At 41.8% G+C, this 20,922-nt stretch overlaps 2 protein-coding genes across 2 annotated transcripts in view; both read left to right on the forward strand.

Annotated features, from left to right (window-relative positions):
• The window catches only part of CPNE4 (copine 4), a 194,790-nt gene extending 181,534 nt beyond the window's left edge, over positions 1–13,256 (forward strand). The window contains exons 13-15 of the mRNA XM_074150995.1: positions 4,013–4,146; positions 6,331–6,567; positions 13,125–13,256. Of these exons, the coding sequence (XP_074007096.1) occupies positions 4,013–4,146; positions 6,331–6,567; positions 13,125–13,256 (503 nt within the window). The remainder of the gene's footprint in view (positions 1–4,012; positions 4,147–6,330; positions 6,568–13,124) is intronic.
• A 5,677-nt stretch (positions 13,257–18,933) lies between these two features.
• MRPL3 (mitochondrial ribosomal protein L3) overlaps positions 18,934–20,922 on the forward strand; it is a 31,164-nt gene continuing 29,175 nt past the window's right edge. Inside the window, exon 1 of the mRNA XM_074150591.1 lies at positions 18,934–19,064. Within this exon, the coding sequence (XP_074006692.1) occupies positions 18,967–19,064 (98 nt within the window). The 5' untranslated portion in view covers positions 18,934–18,966. The remainder of the gene's footprint in view (positions 19,065–20,922) is intronic.

The raw sequence follows: 20,922 nt of genomic DNA on the forward strand, positions 1-20,922 counted from the left end.
ATGCAGCAGGAGGCTCTTATAGCACAGTGTAAGATCTTGGTGTGTTCCAGCAACAATCACTAATCCTTGGTAGTCAGAGGCCAGATTCAAGTAGCAGATCTTGCCGTGTGTCTTGTATTTGTAAGTGAGGGCTGCAGTGTCTGATACTGTCTTTCTAAAATGTCCTGCCACAATTCCCACATTTTGTAAAAGGTGAACATAAGGGGACAACAATCTCCAAACAGTCAACAAGTAATCCCAGACTAACACTTATTTGAGAGTCTTGGGCAGATGATCATTGCTGTCTAAAATCCACAGGTTGTTATTCTTCCTTATCCTTCTGCTACCTTCCAAACACTGAAATTGGTCTTTCAGAATGCTTTTCCTGTTCAGTTTTCTAGCTGCTCCATTCAGCCCTTCTCAGGCTTATTAGCAGCTTGCTTTCAGGCATAGTCAGTGGAATATGTTCCGGATGAGAATTAAGATGCCAAGAAATGAAGTGAGGAAAAGAAGAGAGGACAAGCAATGCAAAGGAAAGAGACATTAAAAGAACTTGGAGTTCATGCATCTTAAATGCAAGACCTCTGCTTTCGGTTCAGTGGGCATTCCTGCTTTGTTGTTGCGCTTGGATTGTTGGACTGCCCCAGCTTCTGCAGGTCATATGCTTGAAATGTAATTGGGCATAAGTCCTACAGCTGCTTGATGTGTTCACACAGCTTTTTACATTGCTTTTATGGAGTTAAAAGAAGCTGAAATTATATGTATGCATCTAGATGTGCCTGTAAGCTTGTGAACCAGCTTAAAGTTGAGATTTTAGTCACACTGAGAGTGGGGGGTTGAGGTGGGAAAGCAAAACAGACAGAATTTTGTCTGGACCATCATATTTTAAAATGTGGGTAGCTTGCCTGCTTCTGAACCCAGACTTATTGGCATCTACACAGGGCCTGATCTGTTTAAAACATCACAGTTAACAACGGTCAGTATTAGGTGATAACATATGATGCGTGTAGTGTTCAAATGTAGCTTTGTTTCCCAGTCTAAATGCAGGACATTTCTGACCTTCTGCATATGTCAGAAAAAAAAAAAAAAGCCCTAGCACTCTATATAAAGAACACATTTTTTATTCCCCTTTTGCTTCCTCTTTTGAGTCCAAGGCTAATTCTTTTATCACACTGACATTGTTACAGAATGATTTGTATTGATTGGTACTTGAAAAGGCTGTCTCATCTATATAGTGCCAGCAGCAGGTCAGAGGGTGGACAGACCAACCCTCTGCAAGAACTTACTATCCATACCACACTATTTATGCAAAGTAAAATGTAACAATGGAAATGAGAGGAGGCTTAAAAAAATGGAAGGAGCTGCTCTATGAGCTTTGCATTGGCTTATGTCACTTAGTGTTTGTTATGTATTTAACCTTTATTTGGTTCTTTGCATAAGACTCAGTTATTTGAGAAGTTAACCCATCACCTAAAAGGAGTTTTAGAACTCCTTTCGGAAGAAAGATGGTTGCAGCATGAAAGAACGCTAAGGAAGAAATTTTGCAGCACTTGCACATGCATCTACAAGATATAAAAAGCACTTCTTTGTCCTAAATGATACCATTTAAAATAATATCCACCTGGATGGAAGGAAGAAAAGGAGACAGATCAGAAAATGTGTTGTTTAATCATCTGCTGCAGCTTGCTCGTCACCTGCTTGTCATGGATGCTTGATTAGTTCCTACCACCAATTGTTCTGTGATATTTTCTAGATGCTCTCACTGTGTTGGGTGACACAGAGAGCAGTAACACCAGTATGTCATGTGGAGAGAGGATGCAAGAGTGAGAGGGAAATAAAGTGCTTAGTACCCATGCTATTTTTCCTTGTAATATTAGCATACTTGCCAGAAAACAAAGGAAAATTGCAGAAGAGCATCTTGCTTTAAACCAAGAAACAAGAGGTTGGATCCAATATAAAAAGTATGTGTCTAATTTGCTTTTGAGGAATGAAATCCTTCTCTTTGTGGAAGTAGTGAGCTTTGCTGGCACAAGGTAGTGTGAAGCATCATGCTACATTGAATAAGGACTGTGTATTGATATGAAGATCACTGAAATTCATAAAATATGGATATTCTTACCTTTCCTCCCCATTACCATTTCCATTCTTGAAAATTTTAGTATTTATAGCCTTATATTTAGTATATTTATAGTCTATTATATTTATAGTCTGAGTATTTAGTCTTTATTGTCCGAGGAAGAAAGTGACAGCCTCTAACGTGGATGAATGCTTCTACATATGCATGCATTTTACGTGCATCTAAAAACATATATATATGCATACACTGTATTTCATCAGAGGTATTGAAAGTGAAATCCAATAAAAAATGTAAAGAGTTGAATTGTGAAGAAAAATGCACATTGACTCTCCCTAAAATAAAGGAGTCCAAGAAAATTAAGCTACAAAGTAAGCCACTCAGATATCCTGTCAAATTTGAATATATAAGGACAGTAGATATTTCTAAAAGATATTAATCTGAGATAGTGAACAAGAAATTCTATTTCTAGAACATGTTTCTTTCTAAGATGAAAGCAACTTTCTGACATGAACCAAGCTAAATCTGTGTGGAATGCAGGTAGTAAGGTTTATCTCATACTATTTCAATGTATATTATTTCAATATATTATCTCATACAATTTCAATAAGAAGAAAACTACAGTGTATCTTGTCATCACCTTAAGAAAGATTTATGAGGCCTTCATGCAAGATCAGTAAGTATATGTAATGAAATCCTTAGCAGGTCTAAAATTGGGAGTTAACAAAAGGTCAGTTTTGCAATATGTAATTTAGTCACTGAAATTACCAAGGGAAATTTTGTAACATTACTCTACATTTTAGCCAATCATAGCTATAATTGGAGCGTGTTCTTTTGTCTACAAGCACTGCAATGGAAAATTATGTTTGCAACTATCTATAAAGAGAGAAGACTGCATTCTCCACCATTTTTTTCATAGGAGGTTCAGGTGTACTGTTGTAAAGCAATTACAACTCCCTGTGATTTGTTAGTAACGGGTCTGCACCCATATATCCTGTAAACATGGCTGAGTAAAACCTCGTGAGTGTGCTAGTCTCAGTGCAAACTGGCTTAGGATCTTATTGAAGTCATTTCATTCTTCAGCATCCTTTACAAAGCTCTTCAGTCTATCACTTCAGACCTCTAATCCTTTAGGTCTGGTAAGCTGGGAGCTCTGAATGCAGAGGCTAACGTGCATCACTTCAAGAAATCCTTCTTCTCAGTGACTGAAAATACCAATTTCCATTTTGTGATCTGTCAAGTGTGTCAGCAGAAGTCTGTTCTCCCTGGTCTGGCTATATATCCTGAAATGAAAAAGCCCAAAATAGCTAGTTCTCCATCAAAACTTCTTGACTGAAGCTCATTTTTGGTAGACTGCAAAGCATCCTGCTGTTTCTTCCAAGATTTCACAGCTTTCAGTCATAGTCTAATTCAACGTGTGAGCAATTATGCAAATTCACCCTGAAAAATTATTTTCTTAGCACAGTGGAGTCAGGTATTTGAAAAGATGTTTGAATTCCTTGACAGCTCTATGTTGTAAGTACAAAGAGCAAAGTCATTGGTAACTACCATGATAAACAGAAATAAATACTTATCTGAAGAGGAGGAGAGAGAAGTGTTGAAGTGTTTTTAACTTGTGTCTACCTTTTAGCATGAATCTTAGCTGTTGATCAGGAAGTGATCAATTACACCTTGAGCTGAGAAGGATGGAAGCTATTGCATTGCAAGCTGATACCTGGAAAACAGACAGTAAAAACTGCTGGGAAGGAGAAGCACGATATAATGAATTGTATGTTACAAACTAGATTCAAGGCAGCTAGAGACAGCTTCTCAGAAATTATCTGAAGCTGTTAGTCTTTGCTAATCGTGATATTTTGTGTTTATTCATTAAGAACCTGCCTTTTATTTACACTTGAAACAAGTATGGTAGTGGTGATGTGCTCCACATTTATTTGCCTTTTGTGTGGCTTTCCATGCCAGGAATACAAGGTGTTGTGGAGGCTTATCAGAGCTGCCTGCCCAAGCTGCAGCTGTATGGGCCAACAAACATTGCTCCCATCATCCAGAAGGTGGCAAAATCAGCATCCGAGGAAACCAATACCAAGGAGGCCTCGGTAAGGGCATAATGCTGTGTTTGGCTTTTTTCTTGTCTTGTCACGGATCTCTTGTAGGCCATCAAAAGAGGGCCTTTTCATGTATGTGAATCATGCCTTCACAGTTTTTACTAACTGCCTTCACAGAAGGCAGCTTGAGTCTGTGTCAGCTGGAGCAGCGTATCTAGCCTTTATAGCTTTAATCGTCACAACTTTAAATTCTTCCCCCACTGTTCTGTTTCCTACTTTTAGAGCTGTTTTACTGTAACACATCCAGTTCTTCACTGTGGAAACATAGATGGCACTGCTCAGGTTACAAAATTTTAGCCTTAAAGTGTTGATCATACAAGAAGATGAGCTCAAATGTTTCCCTACACAGATTACCCTATTTCAGGTCTCTAGCAGAGGCTGTACTAAAACTTTTTTGTTCAACTAGGGGATTTTTCCAACCATTCCCTTAAAAACTGTAGCAGTACGGGTTTTGATTTGCTATTACTGACATGGGGTATCGTATCATGCCTTTTAGAAGCCAGGAGGCGAGTCTGTTAGCCTGCATCTGATACAAGACCCATGACAGATTTCTTGGGTTAAAAGACTTAAGCATAGATCATGTTTTAAGTGTACGCCTTTGAAATGCATTAGGCCTAGTTTTTCTCCTGCCTTCCAGATAGAGTGGGAGAAAGGGAGAATGAGAGAATTGAAGAGAATATGGAAGCGAGTGGGTCTGAAACATTTACAAGAGCAGTGCTCTGGGAGTAAACGATGTAAGAGAGAACTTGTATTCTGCAGCAAGAAAAATGCCTGTGTATAGGAACAGAATAGAGCTGTACAGTGGCCTGCATCTCCTCACTAGGCCTAGACCTTTCTCTAAACTTTCTTCATGTGCTGAGCCTTTTTTTAAGTCCTATTAAGATAGCAGTTCCCAAACATTTCTGTTCATGAGTCTGGGCTTGTGAGTCTCTCTCCACTGCTGTTTCCAGGATCTTGATAGTCCTAAAATGCAGAATCGCTAAGTTTGAATTTCCATACCCACCTAATCCTGAGGGTTCACTCTTCCCAGTGCTGCCTCCAGAGCTAGCATATCACACTGAGTAAGTTGTTTCATTCCTCTAACCCTAAGCTTCCCCTCTTTTTGTTTGAAAAACAAATTAATTTACAGGATGAGTCATTAAGATAAAGTTTTCTCCCTGCATGTTTTGTTTTATTCATGGCAGGAGGTGGTGAACAGAATACTTTGAGTTTATGTAGCTGTGTATACATAAACTGTAATGATGTTTAGTGTGTTGGTAATGCCCACGCAGAGTGACCAAATTCTATGATCTGTTCATTTCTCCTATTAATGCACGTTTGTTAAATGACTCCAGCTGCCTAACAATTCATAAAGGATCCAAGTAAGAGTCACTCTTCCCCATTATCAAGTGAAGATAATTGATCCCAATTCAGTGGGCTTTGGAGTTTTAGGGAAGAAATGAGAAGTGCACAAAATTGCTTGCTCTCTTTTAGAGAATGAGAAAACCTCTCTTTGGGGCTCTGTACGAAGTGTTTGAAGATGGATATATTCCTCCCTGCACATGCCCTTCCTCACCTCAGGGACCCCATTACTCTGCAGAATTCAGCAGACCTGCCATGGCGTGGTGCTTCTCCCACAGGCAGCAGTGGGTCACCCTCTCGTTTGCAGACAACTGCACCCATCCCACTTGCCTGTTAGCAAAGCTCCTCTGCAAACTGCTGTCATAACCTCCATGACAGCTCTGCTACAGGCTTGTAATGCTTCAATGCCCCATTCCCTCCTGCCTCCCACTGGTTCCCAAAGGGAAAAAAAATGTAATCAGAAACTGTCAGCAGAAGTGATTGTGCAGCAGATGGAAAATAGGGCTAGTGAGGATCTCAGAACTATTCCAGACTTCCCAACCAAAGTCTTCACTCTCCCAGCCCTAGCAGCTAGAAACCCCCTTTTCTACACTGTGTTCCCTCCAGCTCCTGGAAATTACCTGAACTACAGCCAAACTCCGGAAGAGGAGAAATTAGCATCTGAGGAGGTTTGGATGGGAAACACACTAACCTTTGAGTCACTATAAAGGCTCTTTTCTATTTAAAAATGTCTATGAGTGAGTTACCAGAAACACTTTTGTACTGGAAAAGAGCAAGCAGCTTTGGAAGATTAACTAATGATATAATTTTTTACTTCTTGTCCAACAACTTCAGCAATATTTCATCTTGCTGATTCTGACGGATGGCGTCATAACAGACATGGCTGACACCAGAGAGGCCATTGTCCACGCCTCTCACCTTCCCATGTCAGTCATCATCGTCGGGGTGGGGAACGCCGATTTTAGTGACATGCAGATGCTGGATGGCGATGATGGGATCCTGAGGTCTCCCAAGGGCGAGCCTGTTCTTCGAGACATTGTCCAGTTTGTGCCATTTAGGAACTTCAAACATGTAAGCTGACTTTTCCATCCATTCCGCAGAAGGGTGAATGTATATTACATATAGTGAACAGTCCCTGGGGCTGGGCCTAACTTTGGATGGGCATGAAGTTTTTAGTAAACCTATGCCATTATTGTGTCAGAAATGGAGAAAAAAATGAATGCAGAATGAAATGTGCTCCATTAGTGACATGGGGAGGGTGGGGAAAGAAGAGATGAGGCAAAATCCATGTGCTTCTTGTGGTGCCAGTCCTTACCTCCATTTTTACCCTGATTTTAGTTTAGTTGCCCCCTCTAACTTATTTTTCCTGGTGTCTCCTTTCCATTCTCTTTGCATCTGTTCTATTAGGACTACTGTATTCTGCTTTCCATCCCTTCATTTCCACAGGCAGCTGAAATGGCTGTGTCATCACAGTGTTCTCCAGGAGGCTGTTTCCTTATTGAAATTTAGGTCCCTAGGTGCTCAAAGGCAGGACTATCCACCCACAGCATCCTGGTTGCCTCCAAACCCCTTCACCCAAATTCTGTACAAGAACAAATCGAAGGAAGTGCTATTACTAAGAACCTCCCTGTGCCCTCAGCCAGCTGTTCCTGTCTGAGCCTACCATGTGTAGGAGACTCTGTAGGAAGGGAAAGACTCAGCATTAAATTGCCAATTTGAAATAAACCCTTGGCCATGTACTTTACTCCTCAGTCACCTGCTCTAAATTCCAGCATCTGTCCCAGGGACTTTTTCAGCAGCTGGGTAGAGACAGTGTTCACCCACAGAAGGAGCTTTCCAACAGAGTTGGGTTTTTCAGGGGCCTTTTCTTCCTTATGGAGGTGTGAAATGGCCATTTTGTTCCTCTGCGATACTGATCACATCCCTTTCCCTCTGTTTTTCCATCTTTCTCTCCCTTCCTTTCCCTCATTCCTTCTGTCATATTTAAGTGGTTCTTCGGACTGTTTTTTTTGCTCACCCATGTCTAGGAAGGATATCCTCGATATTTGATTTGAAATTTCTTTACTGCACAGTATAACTGACTCATTCTCCTCATGAGATTCCCCTCTCCAATCTGCTCTCGTACACCACTGATTCTTAGATCTGGATTTGCCACACAGAAGTTTTCAATTCTGTGTTGGTTTTAGTCTGCATGGGGGTTTGCAGTGCTTACATTTCTTTAGTTTTTCTAGGCTTTTTGTTCCCACAGGAGACTTTTTTCTTTTTGCTACTTCCAAAATACCTTTGTTTTATTTTCCTCTTCTCAAGAGTTGTTCTGATTTCTCTCTTCAAAATAAACTTTTACCATATTTGTCTTAGATCTAGACACACTTTTTACTTTCGCAAACCCTACTGAGGAGTAAGAGAAACAAGTTTGTTCCTCTTTTCCCTCTGCCTTTATGTAAAGAAAGATCCTCATAGCAGGTAAAACTCACCTTGTGTTATAATCTTGGTGACACCATGCCAAACGGCTGCAGATTTGCCACTGAATTGGAGATAACATACATTTCTATGTTGACAGCGCCACTCAGTCAGCTGTCTGCTGGAACAAAGTATGAGCACGACCTGCTCATAGCCCACAGTTCTCCTTCATCAGATAATCATAAGCGCGTAGTGCTGCACTGTAGTCTATTGTACAAGTGTTGAGAGGCAAGTTATTTATGAGCTAGTGCTAGACTTACTTTCAATTAGTTGAAAATATGTTTCTGCAAGGAACTGGCAAAGCCAGCTGCATTTGTTATTTTTCGTTTCACTTTGTGATTTTATAACAAAGTTGAAATCATCCTTGATTGAATAGATTAACGCTGACAGTTGCAGTTCTGGGCACTGAATATATTGTGCCTCTGGTGTTAACTTGTGAGCGACTCTATGTGTGATTTTAATTGCTAGCATTGGTCAAATGGCAAGCATGTACTATTTTTAGCTGGTTTAGATTAACTTCCCCAGTACTGGGACAGGATAGCAATCTTAAAAATTTATTGCTCTTGTTAAATACTAATATTTTTCTCTCCCTTTCTCTCAGTAGCAGTGATAATATAGGTATAGAGACAGATCATGTATTTGCTATATCAGAAAAGTTAATATATCTTATGCAACTTGATATTTAGTCTGTTTATTGTGATCTTTCAGCATTTCAACAAATGTCAGTGTAACGAATGAGTGCCCTTAACAACAGCCACTTCTGTTTGAATTTCTTTATTGTCATATCCCAAATAATCTCTCTCTCTGAACAAAGTGACATTCACAGCTATCTTGCTTACTTATCCAGAGCACAAACAAAAGACCATGCCTTTTGCATCAACTAGCGAAATAATTTTTTGTGGTAGAAACAAGTGTGATGTTTTGATTCAAACTTATTTTTTTCCCACAGGAAAATGAGTATTTAACCCATTTGGGAGACTTTTGTCAGATCAGTTCTGATCACACACAAGAATTACCGTAAATCAGCATATTACATTTAACAGCTTTAAGTAAAAGATGTATTTAGTTAAAAAAATACATGCCTTTTGTCAGTGTGCCTTGTGTCTAGTTTTGGTATTTAGGATGTTCAACTACTAAGTGAAAAAAAAAAAAAAAAGTTAAAGGATCTTTTTAGAAAGACTACAAATCAAGTTGTATAAGGTTTATAAATTTCTCTAATAAATCTAGTATTTATTTATGCCTAAATCCATATTACCTCCACTGCTGACGGAAGAAGGGAAGAAAATGTTATTTGTGAGCAATTATTTTTTGTTTTGCTGGAACAGTCAACCAAAACTCATTTGGAGTCAATCCAAACAATATTTTTTTCCATTACTTCAATTCTTAGGTCAGCCTGGAACTCAAAAACTTGTATCTATCCAAGGAGATCAAAAATAATATACCCAGAAGCTGCCCCTGTAAGAAAATTGAAAGGAGGGAGAAAGAATTTGTAAGAATAACCTATAGAGTGAATCCCTTTTGTTTTATAAGTTTGACTTCAGAGAAGGTTCCGATCCTGCATGGCACTAGTAAAAGCATTTAACACATTTCAATTAGTTACAATTATTCACATACCTAAAACCTCATACCCACTTCAGTATTTTACTGGCTCAAGACCCAACATAGACAGAAATATTTATTGTAGGGGTTTAATCTCCTACCTGATGTAGTGTATCAGGAGTACTGCAGTAAAGCATCTTACCTTTTTGACTCTCTTTTTAAGGGATATGTTTGAAGCTATCAAAATAATAGTAACAATTGTAGTGATTCTTGGCAAATCCTGTAGTTGCAAAGGCGTGATAAAATCAAGGTAACCGTTACTGTTTAAAAAAAATGTCCCATTGTATAGTGGGTGACATACGCAATTCGTTACAGGGGAACATAGCAAAGGGAAAATATTTTCCCTGAACCCAAGTGAATTTCTTCTCTCTATAATTATCACCACTCCAGCAATGTGAGTGCCCTTCACCTGAAACTGCAGAACAGTGATGCTCACAATCACTGAAATGTAGTTGAAGAAACTCACCTGTTTCACTCCATTCACAGTCGTATTTTAAGAGCCAAAATTCACTGCCTTTAGGATGCATGATATATTTACTGTGCACAAATCTGATGCCACAGGTAGACTGTATTCCACTCTGCATTGTATTTAATCATAAAAGCTAGCAACTGTGACTTAATAACACATACATCACAAATGAGTGTGGAAAGCAGAGCTCTTAACCACTGCAAGGAGCAATGTTTTGCACTGTGCATTGTAATTAAAGTTTAAGTGTTGTGAAGCTATAGTACTGAGTCAACAGTAATTTCTAATATACACCAATTATCATCATAGGGGATTATTTTCCTACTGCTGGCTGGTCTGTTTGTTGTGTATTAGCCATCAACTGAGAACTATTCATCTTGAGGTGTTTATTGCTAGAATGCTCTTCAAACATAGCAGTTAAACAATGGAAAAAACATTACAGTAAAACATTAATGTATGTTCTGTGTTAAAAACCCAACGAAGGTAACTCTTACACAGCACTGCTGAACTGGGGCTGGGTTTTAGCTCAGAAGTTACTGGGTCTGATTCTTACTTATACAAATGCTGCTTTGCACCATCTGGTCTAGAAGTGAGAGTGCTTTACCACCACAGAAGTGTGTAAGGTGCAGGTGGCCTGGACCATCAGACAGGAAGACACCGCTAACCCCAATTTTGGGATGCTTCCTACGAGAAAGATCCCCAGGGCCAACAGACATCACTGGCATGATGAAACTCTGTAATGCAACAGTTGTCCCAGAGTCAAGCCAGCTAGCCCAGGGCAACTCTGTGTTGGGTCACACGTAGCCTGTGAGCCTGTGGGCACAGTAAATGTCTTAGCTTAAGCCTCAGTGAAAGGCTTTTTACTTCACATGGACACTGTGCGAGGAGCTTGTTGCGCAGTTGACTCCTCAAGTGGTGGTGATTCAGCCGTGCATCTGAGCCCTGGCAGAGCCTGTTCTGAAGGGCTGACCCTTCCTTCAGAAGAATGGATGTGGCGTCAGAAGAGAGAGAAGTGGCCAGGAGGATGACGCAGAGAGAGATGAGTGTTGGCTCAATTTTCGGATGTGTGGACTACACGTGACCCAGAGAAGCTGGTGGCAAGTGCTCCCGCCCAGCATTTTTAAAAATAGGGAAGAGTGAAGTTTCCTGATTTCCAGGACTTGTGTGTGCAGCCATGGCCCCAGGAGTCTTCTCCTACTCCCTGATTTTACCCTTTAGGTAGGGTTGTATTTTTTGGTAAGATGGCACAGAGACAGGTTAAGGTAAGTACAGCTTTGGCACACTGGGACAGAGATTAAAAAAACAGTAATTCTCAGTAGCAACATAGAAATCAGCCATTTGTCTGACTCCAAGGGGTATTTTCTGCTGATTTCAGTGAAAACAGGTTGAGGCAAGAACAGGGCAACTGTGGAAAGCCATGCATTTCACTTTGAAGGATTAAAATAAATGGGTTCTGTTACTGTGTAACACCTGAGAACAGTTGCTGCGCTGTCACGCAAAGTATGGGCTCTGCTTTGCCAGTTTGTTGATGCAGAAATGTTCCAGGCTTTTTTGCCTGCACAAATATTTTGGTATAAATGTCACAGTAGGGAAACAGCGGTTCGTTTTCATTACTAATCACGTATGTGACTCAAAATACCAAAATACAAAAAAATAGTTTTGTTTCTAGTTTTGCTAGCATTATCTTTGTATTTGTAATATTGTAACATTTGATACTGGAATTTATAATAGCCATGGGGCTTTCTGCACCCCTGGATTAGCTTGCCTATGAATAGTTTACCATTTACATCCTATGTAAGCCTAATTTTAAGACTCTGGAAACATAAGGATCCCGCCCCATGAAACAGAGTAGGGCAATAAACAGCCAATGCAACTACTTTGTGACATGGTGGTTTTGAAACTGGCTGACAATATTACAGACAGTGAGGAGGGAAGCGTTCATTAGTGTGGGAAAAAGTGCTTGGTATGCAGAAGTGGTGTCATCCAGCCACCAGCTGAAGAATTCCCATGCATCAACTGAGTTGCCATGTGTGATGCATGTGTGCTCTGTCTGGAGATAAACACATTAGTTTAAACTTCTCAAACTGATGTTTAAGCATTTGCATTTTTACTGCATTGTTGTGGTGGGCTCAGAGGGAACACGGTCAGGCAGGCTGCCTCCGGAGGGGTTGGAATCAGCTCTACCCAAATACTTAGAAACAAGCAAACCCAAAACACAGGGCAGGAAGTTGCCATTGAGCTGCACAGGAGCACAGGAGCCCAGTTCTGTCACTGCTCCATACAAGGGCTGAAGAAAATCCCTGCAGCACATGCAGGTGACAGTTGCCCACAAAACATCCACAGGCTCCCTGTTTAAAATGAAGCATTGTCAGAGTGTGAGGCAGCAACTGTGTGTTGTCAGTGGAGGGCATGGTTTCTCATTGTGCTGAGTGGTAGCCCACCTCCCTGCCTGTGGTGAAAGCCAGTGGCTATCTCTGTATCCATCTCTACATTTCAGGGTCATCAGTTCTTAAGTCTGATTGACATCCACCATTTATACATCACAGGAAGAGCTTTAAAGCCTCTGCAAAGCCTAGGATTGAAGCTTTCTCATGACCATGGTTTCACTCCAATGAAAACAAAAATATTTTTTATTGCATTTAAAACTTCCCCAGCCATTAAAACACCACACCAGGTACCAAAAAGCAGAATGGTGACGAAGGCCTCCCTTTTACAGTGATATATCTTCATGTTCAACTTGAAGCTCTGCAGAGTTCCTCACTGAGTACTGACAAATGAAGTCTTTCCAGCCCTTTTCACTGGGATATGATGCTCTCCCAGAGAGCAGGGAAGTTGAGTTACCTTCAACTTAAAATAGGCCAAATGGACCTGAGCACATGCAGACTTTTGGCTTTAGCGTACTTTCAGGCAGCTACCCCTGAAGCCCAAACTGACTCACAAAATGAGCTTCCAGCAATAGTGCCACTCACTTTGAGTCTTTTTTTGCCTTCCATTTCTGTACCATACTTCCTACCTTGATCTCATGGCACCAATCCCTCTAAAAGCCATGGCACTTCTAGCACGGAGACAGGTTAACTCTTGTGTTTTCTACCATTTCCTGCAGGCATCCCCAGCTGCTCTAGCAAAAAGCGTTTTGGCCGAAGTTCCAAACCAAGTCGTGGACTATTACAATGGCAAAGGGATAAAACCAAAATGTATGTCAGAGTACGAGTCTTCCAGGACACTAGCTCCATGAACCTGCCTGCACTCTTTTACAAAATTAAAAAAGAAAAATGCTACTGTCTACAACTACTGTACTTAAAAATGAAACAAAAATAAATAGCACGTTTTGGTGATTTTTAACTAAAATAACCTTTTTTTTTTTTTGCATGTGTAGCCTAAAGGCTTAAATCTGTTAAGCAGCTGTATTGTTGAAAACTTTTTATGAGGAAAAAAACATCCAGGAAAAAAAAGAAGTGAACTCTTTACATTACAGCATGTCGCCTTGAAATAAAAAGTTATCTGTATCTGTTTTTTATACAGGTTTGTTGAAATTTTGCTAAATTTCTTATCTTTACACTGTAAAGCATTTTGAAATATTTATTGAGAGTCGATAGCCAAAATGTCTTTGGTTTAATCTGCTATGAACTGAGAGATTTTTCAAAATGGCAGATGCATGAACTGTATTTTGCATGTTTAAAATAAAAACAACACAGTTTTGCAGCTGTTGTCTTTATTTCTCTCTCTGCCATAAGGCTGCCTGCTTTCAACTTCCATATTCCAAGAAAGGGGTAATAAAGTGTTTCAAGAAATACCTGGCCTGAAGCATGGGCATTTCTAATGTTAGAAGCTTATAACATCGGTACCCGAACGTGCCCACGCAGTCGGTGGCCTGAGCAGAAATTTTTCAAAAGCCTGACACATCCAGCTGTTACGAAGGGTTCAGACTGTAGCTGTAAACAGATATGGCTTCGAGGGCATGATCCATCAGGATTGCATGTCTTAAAATACGCCTAATTAATCCAAACGATCTAGCTGGATTTCAAATGGGTTGTATTTTGGCTACCCAAATTTATAATCTCTTACAGTTGGGAATTCTTATTTTGTTTCATTTGTATTTTTTAATCTCACACCCAGTATCCAACTTTGCGTGATGTTTTCAAAAAGAAATTTTGCATGGCCTGATTTTATGACAACCAGTGATTTGTAACTTCATGCACACACAGATCACTTGATCTTGTGTGATAGAAAAACTGGCATTGTACCAAAAGGATATTCAAGCCACCTTTTTTTTAAAAAAGCGGATACACAAGAACAGATTGGCAGTAGATTGATCTTTCCAATGAAATATTTGTTATGTGTATAAATGAAGAAATTAGGTCATTGTTATTCTCAGTGTTTGAATTTTGGCTTCTTCATTTGCTAAAAGACAGTAGTGAAAGATGGGATTTGTATAGAGAAGTTAAGGATAAAATTTGTCAAAAAATAATTTGTGTGGGATTGTCCGAAGGGCATGACTTCAGACAAGTTGTGCTACCATTGAATTGAAAACATTGTTGTTGCTAGTTCCAGAAGCAGCTGTTTTGGGCCAGTGCTGAATATTTTAGGAAATCTCCCCTGGAACAAGGGGATTTGGGGTTAGAAATAAGTTTTAAATGAGTTTGCAGGTAGTGTAGAACTCTAGCTCCCTGGTTCTCCTTTAGAAGTGACTTCCATAGGATCAGCTTTGATTGATGATTTTGTACCATAAAATGAAAGCAATGGGAGAGCCAGGGTGCATGGGGCTGTCTTACCAGCACATTCAGTTCTGCTCCATCTATATCCTGCAGCGCAATCGTTCACGCTTGCTAATAAAGATTCCTTCAGCTGATCAACTATTGAACAGCAGCCAGTATTACTTGGTCATAGGTATAAATTGTCTGAATGCGTCCCGACTAAAAGATCTCAAATCCACATTTCTATTTAATGGTTGACTGTTCATTTGAGAGCTTACCCCAGCAGGCTGCACATCTCTCCCTCTGTGGACGTATTTCAGCTGGAAGCTACTGTGATTTTCCCTTATATCTCCCACACCACTCTGCCAACATATCTTAATTCTTATCTAAAACACCTCTAGTTTCTTATTCTCATTTCTCCCCTTTTTTCTTTCCTTCTCTATTCTCAGAAGGAACATTTTCCAGCTGTTAAAGCACGTGACTGAAAAATCTACGACTCCATGTTCTTTTCTCCTCCAGTATCTTATTTTGTAATCTTGGGCAAGTTGTTTAACTTTTCTGCACCTCAAATTCCTCATCTGTAAAATGAAGGTCACTGCCATGTATTCATAAATATCTCACAATTGGTACTTGGGGACTTTAATATTTGAAAAGTGATTTGAGATCCTCGGAGGCATGATGGTGCTCTCGTCACAGAAGGAGTATTACTTTACTCTGGGGATAGATTTAGGCATGTAATATACAGCTGAGGAGGGGTTAAGCCTTTTCTTTATTATTTGCCAGACTGAAGGAAAGTAAAAGAAAGCTTTCAGCAAGAAAAATTAGGAATCAGAGAAGTTGTTCTTCTGGTTCTTTGGCTAAACTGATTTTTTAAGTGGTTATGGTTATGTGGAATTGGGCAGTTAGAGCTCTTCATTAGCAGAGGTGTTACAAGGTATTTGTGCTTCTATAATGGTACTACAAGGTATTATGTGCTTCTATAATGTAGCAGTATGTAAAATGCAGATATCAACACATGATGGTTCAACGGTTATTGTGTGCTGAGCTATATAAATTATCAGTCATTTTCACGTATGTAGGTGGTCGATATAAGTGTCTCAAGAGAATCACAGTTGCTGCAGATCTTTCTGTTTACTTCACACAATGCAGATTATAAATATTGTCTACTTAAAAACAAATCATTATCAGTGGTAATTCTGTAGCAATTCTGCAATTCTGTAGCAGCCCTCAAGGTATTTGAAAAGTCACCTCCATGATACTGAAAAATCAATGGGAAATCTCCTTCAATCTATACAGATTCCAGCATATAAATCAAACACATAATAGCGTGACGAGCTGGCGTAGGAGAATTCACAAAATACAAAAACTAGCCATATGGTAAAGGCTTTCTAATGAGGCTTCGGATGTTATTTTCATTGCTCCAAGTTACTCAGTGTAATGAGATAGTAAGGGCTTTGTGCAGGGTAATATCATTAAGTATATGAATATATCTCTGAAATTACTTTTTTTCTCTTGTTTTATCTACTAAGGGTTTCAGCGAGGCCATCTGCCTTTAGGCTGAACCGCCATCAATTTCTCTCAGAGATTTTTTATGCAAATTTAAAGTTCTACTGCCTTTTGATGGATCATTTTAAATTCTGAAAACTCCTTTAAAATAAATTATATCTTGTCCTTTTGAGGTAATTGATGATCTAAAATATCTTCTCTGCATACTGCAATCCTATCTTCCTTTTTACAGTTTCTCAAATCCTATTCAAAACCCCAAAGTCCGTGAATACTCTAAGATATTCATGATCCCTATTAGCCCAAAATGCATTAACATCCATAGTTCTTGAGCCAGATACTAAGCTGAGTTGTATTTTTAGTTGTGTAGGAGGCACTGTGTACAATAAATTTTTAAGAAGTGCTAATACACTGTTAATTGCTTGTTACCCTAAGGCAAAATCTACCTGTGTAAAGTTCTTACCATGATAAGCAATATAGTGTTCTATAGCATTTGATGAAAGAGTATACAGGTATGAAACGAAAATGAAATTATAATAGTAGTATTACTTTAAAACATGTCTTTTCTTTTAGTCTCCAAATATCAAAGGTGATCATACACAACTGATGACAGCCAAAAGATTTACGGTTTGATCTGTTAGAGGCCCACTGAGTGCAATAAAGAACAGTGGTCCAAGCCAAAGCTTGCTGCAGGTTGCAGAAGTGATATTCCAAAATGCACCAGTGGAAGGCCCTGGCTCTGAGCAGATTTACACGGCAGAGTCCTGCAGGTTTGCAACACTCAGCTACATCCCTTGGCATTACTCACAAATATTGTGATGGAAAAGCATGTGGCTTATTGAGCCTCATCGTTGTATTGCAGTAAGATCTTTGCTGATGAGTTAAACAGAGCTGACTCCTTCAGCTTAGCTGTCCAGCTGCACAAACAGGACACGGCTTACTCCCAGGAAGAAACTAACTGGTTATTTAGATTGACCTTTCTCACCTGGGGTTACGGGTCTTGCAGTCACGCCTGCCTATGTAAATCCAAATTTATCTCCAATCAAAGGTACCAGACAAACTACTCCTCAGTAGCATGGGCTTTTCAGGCAAAAAGCATTAGTATATTTACAGTCACGTTTTTTGGAGTGGGAAGGATAAGCTGGAGGACCCCTAGGATAAGGTTATATTTCTCAGGTTGGTTTTTTCCCTTTATTTACAGGAAGTGCCATTTGCCACAGAGAAAATACAAGAGTCTGTGTGTGTGAAAACTGTTTGTAGTTTTCTGGATCACAGTTTTGGGTGCAAACACCAAAATTCTGCTCACTGTTACCCATTCTGAGGTGCCTACAGCGTCTCTTGAATCTGGTTAGCTGGCCACAAGCCTTAAGTGCAACACACACACAGTGGGGAAGAAGACAGAGAGGCAGGGTAAGGAGGGGAAGCAATGACGGGCTTCGGCTGGCCACACAGAACAGTCACGTACCTTTAAAAAAGATACTTCTGTTGAAACCAAAAGAGAGTCTTGAGTTCATACCCATTCACTATCCTGCGTAGCGCGCTGTCAGCTGTGCTGGTGCCCTGCTCAGAAAAAAATGGTGAATTAATTCTGCATACAGACAAAAGCCAGATCTCACTGAAGCCAGAGAGGCAGAGGTACCAGCCCTGTGCCAGCTGCCCAGAAATCCTCTGCCTGGCCCGCCTGCGTTAACTTTACCAGTAACGTCGCTGGCTACCATGCTAGATACAATACCTGCCACAAGCATTGCCCTCCCATCCCTACGTGGCCTACCCACTCGCAAGGAGCACCTGAAGCCCCGCACCCTGCAGCCATTTGATAAAGCAAGGAAGCTTCTGCCCAAAATCCCCAGGCGTCCACTTGACACCCGCACGGAGAAGGGAGGCTTTGAATCCATGCAAGGGTCCTGCAACCCTGTGTGCCTAAGCTGTGCTTGCCAGAGATAACTTTCACCCACTGCTGACACTTTCCCTTGTTGACCCTTATTTTATAGAATCATAGAATTGTCTAGGTTGGAAGGAACCTTTAAGGTCATTGAGTCCAACCATCAATCTATCACTGCTAAAACCACCACTAAACCATGTCCCTCAGCACCACGTCTGCCCGGCCTTTAAATACCTCCAGGGATGGCGATTCAAACACTTCCCTGGGCAGTTTCTTCCAATGCTGGACAACCCTTTCTGTGAGGAAATTTTTACTAATATCTAATCTAAACCTCCCCTGGCGCAACCTGAGGCCATTTCCTCCTGTTCTATCGCCAGTGACTTGTGAGAAGAGACCCAAGGCCTCAATTTGTTGGATTCCACCAGCTCCTGGCCAGGCCAGCGGCACAGGAGTGATGGCAGCGCTGCCGGGGTTGGAGGGGAACGGGTGCCCGTGGCTATTTCTGCGTGTCCTCTACTGTTGCCCACCTTAGGTGAGGTCTTTTATCCCGTGTCAGAGAAGCCCCATCGGCCGCGGCTGCTGCAGCCCTGACCCGCGGGGCCTTAGGGCTGCCCCCGGGCACGGAGACACCCAACCGGCCGCTGGGGGAGTAACCCGTCCCGCGGGGGCCAGGGTTCGGAGGAAGGCTGACGCACGACCACGCCTTCGGGTTGGTTCGGGAGTTTTTATGTTAAGCTTTTGAGGAAAATCTCTCTCGCCGCCGGGAGGGCGGGCCGGAACCTTGTTTCCGAGGCAGCAACGGGAGGTTTTCAGCGCCGGACCAGGCCGCCCCGGAAGCCGGCGGCGCATCCGCCAACGGTCGCGGTATGGCGGGCTGGGGGCTGCTGGGCCGGCTGGGGCGCCGGCTGTGGGCGGCGGCACCGGGGAGGTCGCTGCGGGCGGCGGCGGGGATTCCCGGCGACAGGTAGCGGAGGGGCTGGGGGGTTGGGAAAGGGGCTGCTGCGGGGAGGAGCGCGTCGCGGGGCGGCGGGCGGAGAGGGCCGGGAAGAGCGGGGTCAGAGGGGGACCCGGCCCCTGTCGCAACCCCGGAGTGATGGATGCCTCGGCGGCCTCTTCCCCTCGGCGGAGCCGCTCCGTTTGGAGAGGTCTCTGCCTGTTGGCAGCGCCCGGAAAGTTTGCATGTGCAAAGGCGGTGGGGCCCCGGTTTGCTGCTGGGGCACTTAGGCCTTAGTAATAGCCCCAACCTGCCTGGGAATTATGGCAGGAGATAGATATTTGCAACCAAAGCACCTTCGCTTCATAACGAAGCGACTTGACTTACTGTGTTTTGAGTCACCTTAGCCAGCTGTTACCCTTAGCCACATGCATTCGCTAACTATTGCTAAATACTCTGTTTCATTGTACTTGTAGAGGATTGAAGAGTATTCAGGCTTTTCTTAGCCCTCGTGAAAATTGTGGCAGTACAGCGAGCTGTTTAGCAGTGAATGTAAAATCAGAGAGTTGTTGGGGCTGGCAGGAAGCTCAGGAGGTTTCTAGTTAAACCTCCTCACAGTGTGGCCAGCTCTGGGGTCAGCCAGGTTGTTCAGGGCTTTGGCACGTTGGGCCTTGAGAGCCTCCAAGGACAAAGGCTGCTCAGTGTCTCTGGGCCCCTGTTGCAGTGTGTGAGTGTCCTCGAGCTGAATGTTTTTTCCTTATGTCAAATCAGAACCCCCTTTTTCAGTTCATAGCAGTCCTCTCATTCTCCTGGAATGCGCCTCAGTAAACATGGCCTGGCCCTGTCTGGTTAAGAACCTTCTTAGCTGCTCTCAGGTCACCCCTAAGCCTCCTCTTCTCCAGGCTAAACAAGTCCACTCACCTCAATCCTCCTCGCAGGACAAGTGCTGCAGCCCCTGTATTTTTGTGTACCACTGCTGTACTATATAAACATCCCTGTTATTCCGGGAGCCCAAAACAGAATTTAGTGTTGCCGATGTGGTCTACTTGGGAGTGCTGAAGAAAGGATGATAACTGTTCCCCTTGATTTCCTGACTGCTTCTGTTGATACAGCCTCGGCTGCTGTCAACCTTCATTGCTGCCAGGAGTCTGCTGGCCCCTTTTTTACCATTTTGCCCCTGCAGGACTCCCAGGTCCTTTGCCTGGCTGGGGAGCAGCTCTGCTGAAGTCACAGCCTTTACCCTGGCAAGAGGTTATTCCGTCCCAGGTGTGGGACTTTGCATCTCTCCTCTATGAATTTCATCTGGTTCCTTGTTGGCCTGTCCCTCTGACTGGCGGAGGGACAACCTTGAGCATTATCAACTGCTCCCTTCAGTTTTATTTGCAAATGTAAGAAGGCAAACTCATGCCTTCTTACAGATTACTGATAAATATATTAAACATGTCAAGTCCCCGAATAGACTCTTGAGGAACTCTACTTGTAACTGGCCTTCTGATAGAGTGCAAACCATTAACCGTGACTGTTTCAGCCTGATGATCCAGCCAGGTTTTTGCCTATCTGATACCCCTGCCATCTGTGCCATAACATCCGAGCTTGGTTAGAAGGATGCCACAGGAGATTGTGTTCAAAGCCTTCCTAAAATTAAAGTAAAAACCACCCACTGCTATCTCTTTGTTCACAGATCTAGCTTTTTTTATCCTAGAAGGACTGGTTGTTTGATTTGTTGTTACTTGCCCCCCTTTGGTGTATTTTAGAATACTTTAAAATTTAGATGAGAGCACGACAAATAATTAGGTGCTGTTGGTCAGGGGTGGCCAGTTTTAGTGATGGTGGTTTAATAGATTGCTAATATAATTTTGGTCTTTATGATGTGTATAATGTAATGATA

The sequence above is a fragment of the Numenius arquata genome, chromosome 7, assembly GCF_964106895.1.
Source record: "Numenius arquata chromosome 7, bNumArq3.hap1.1, whole genome shotgun sequence".
Classification (NCBI taxonomy): Eukaryota; Metazoa; Chordata; class Aves; order Charadriiformes; family Scolopacidae; genus Numenius; species Numenius arquata.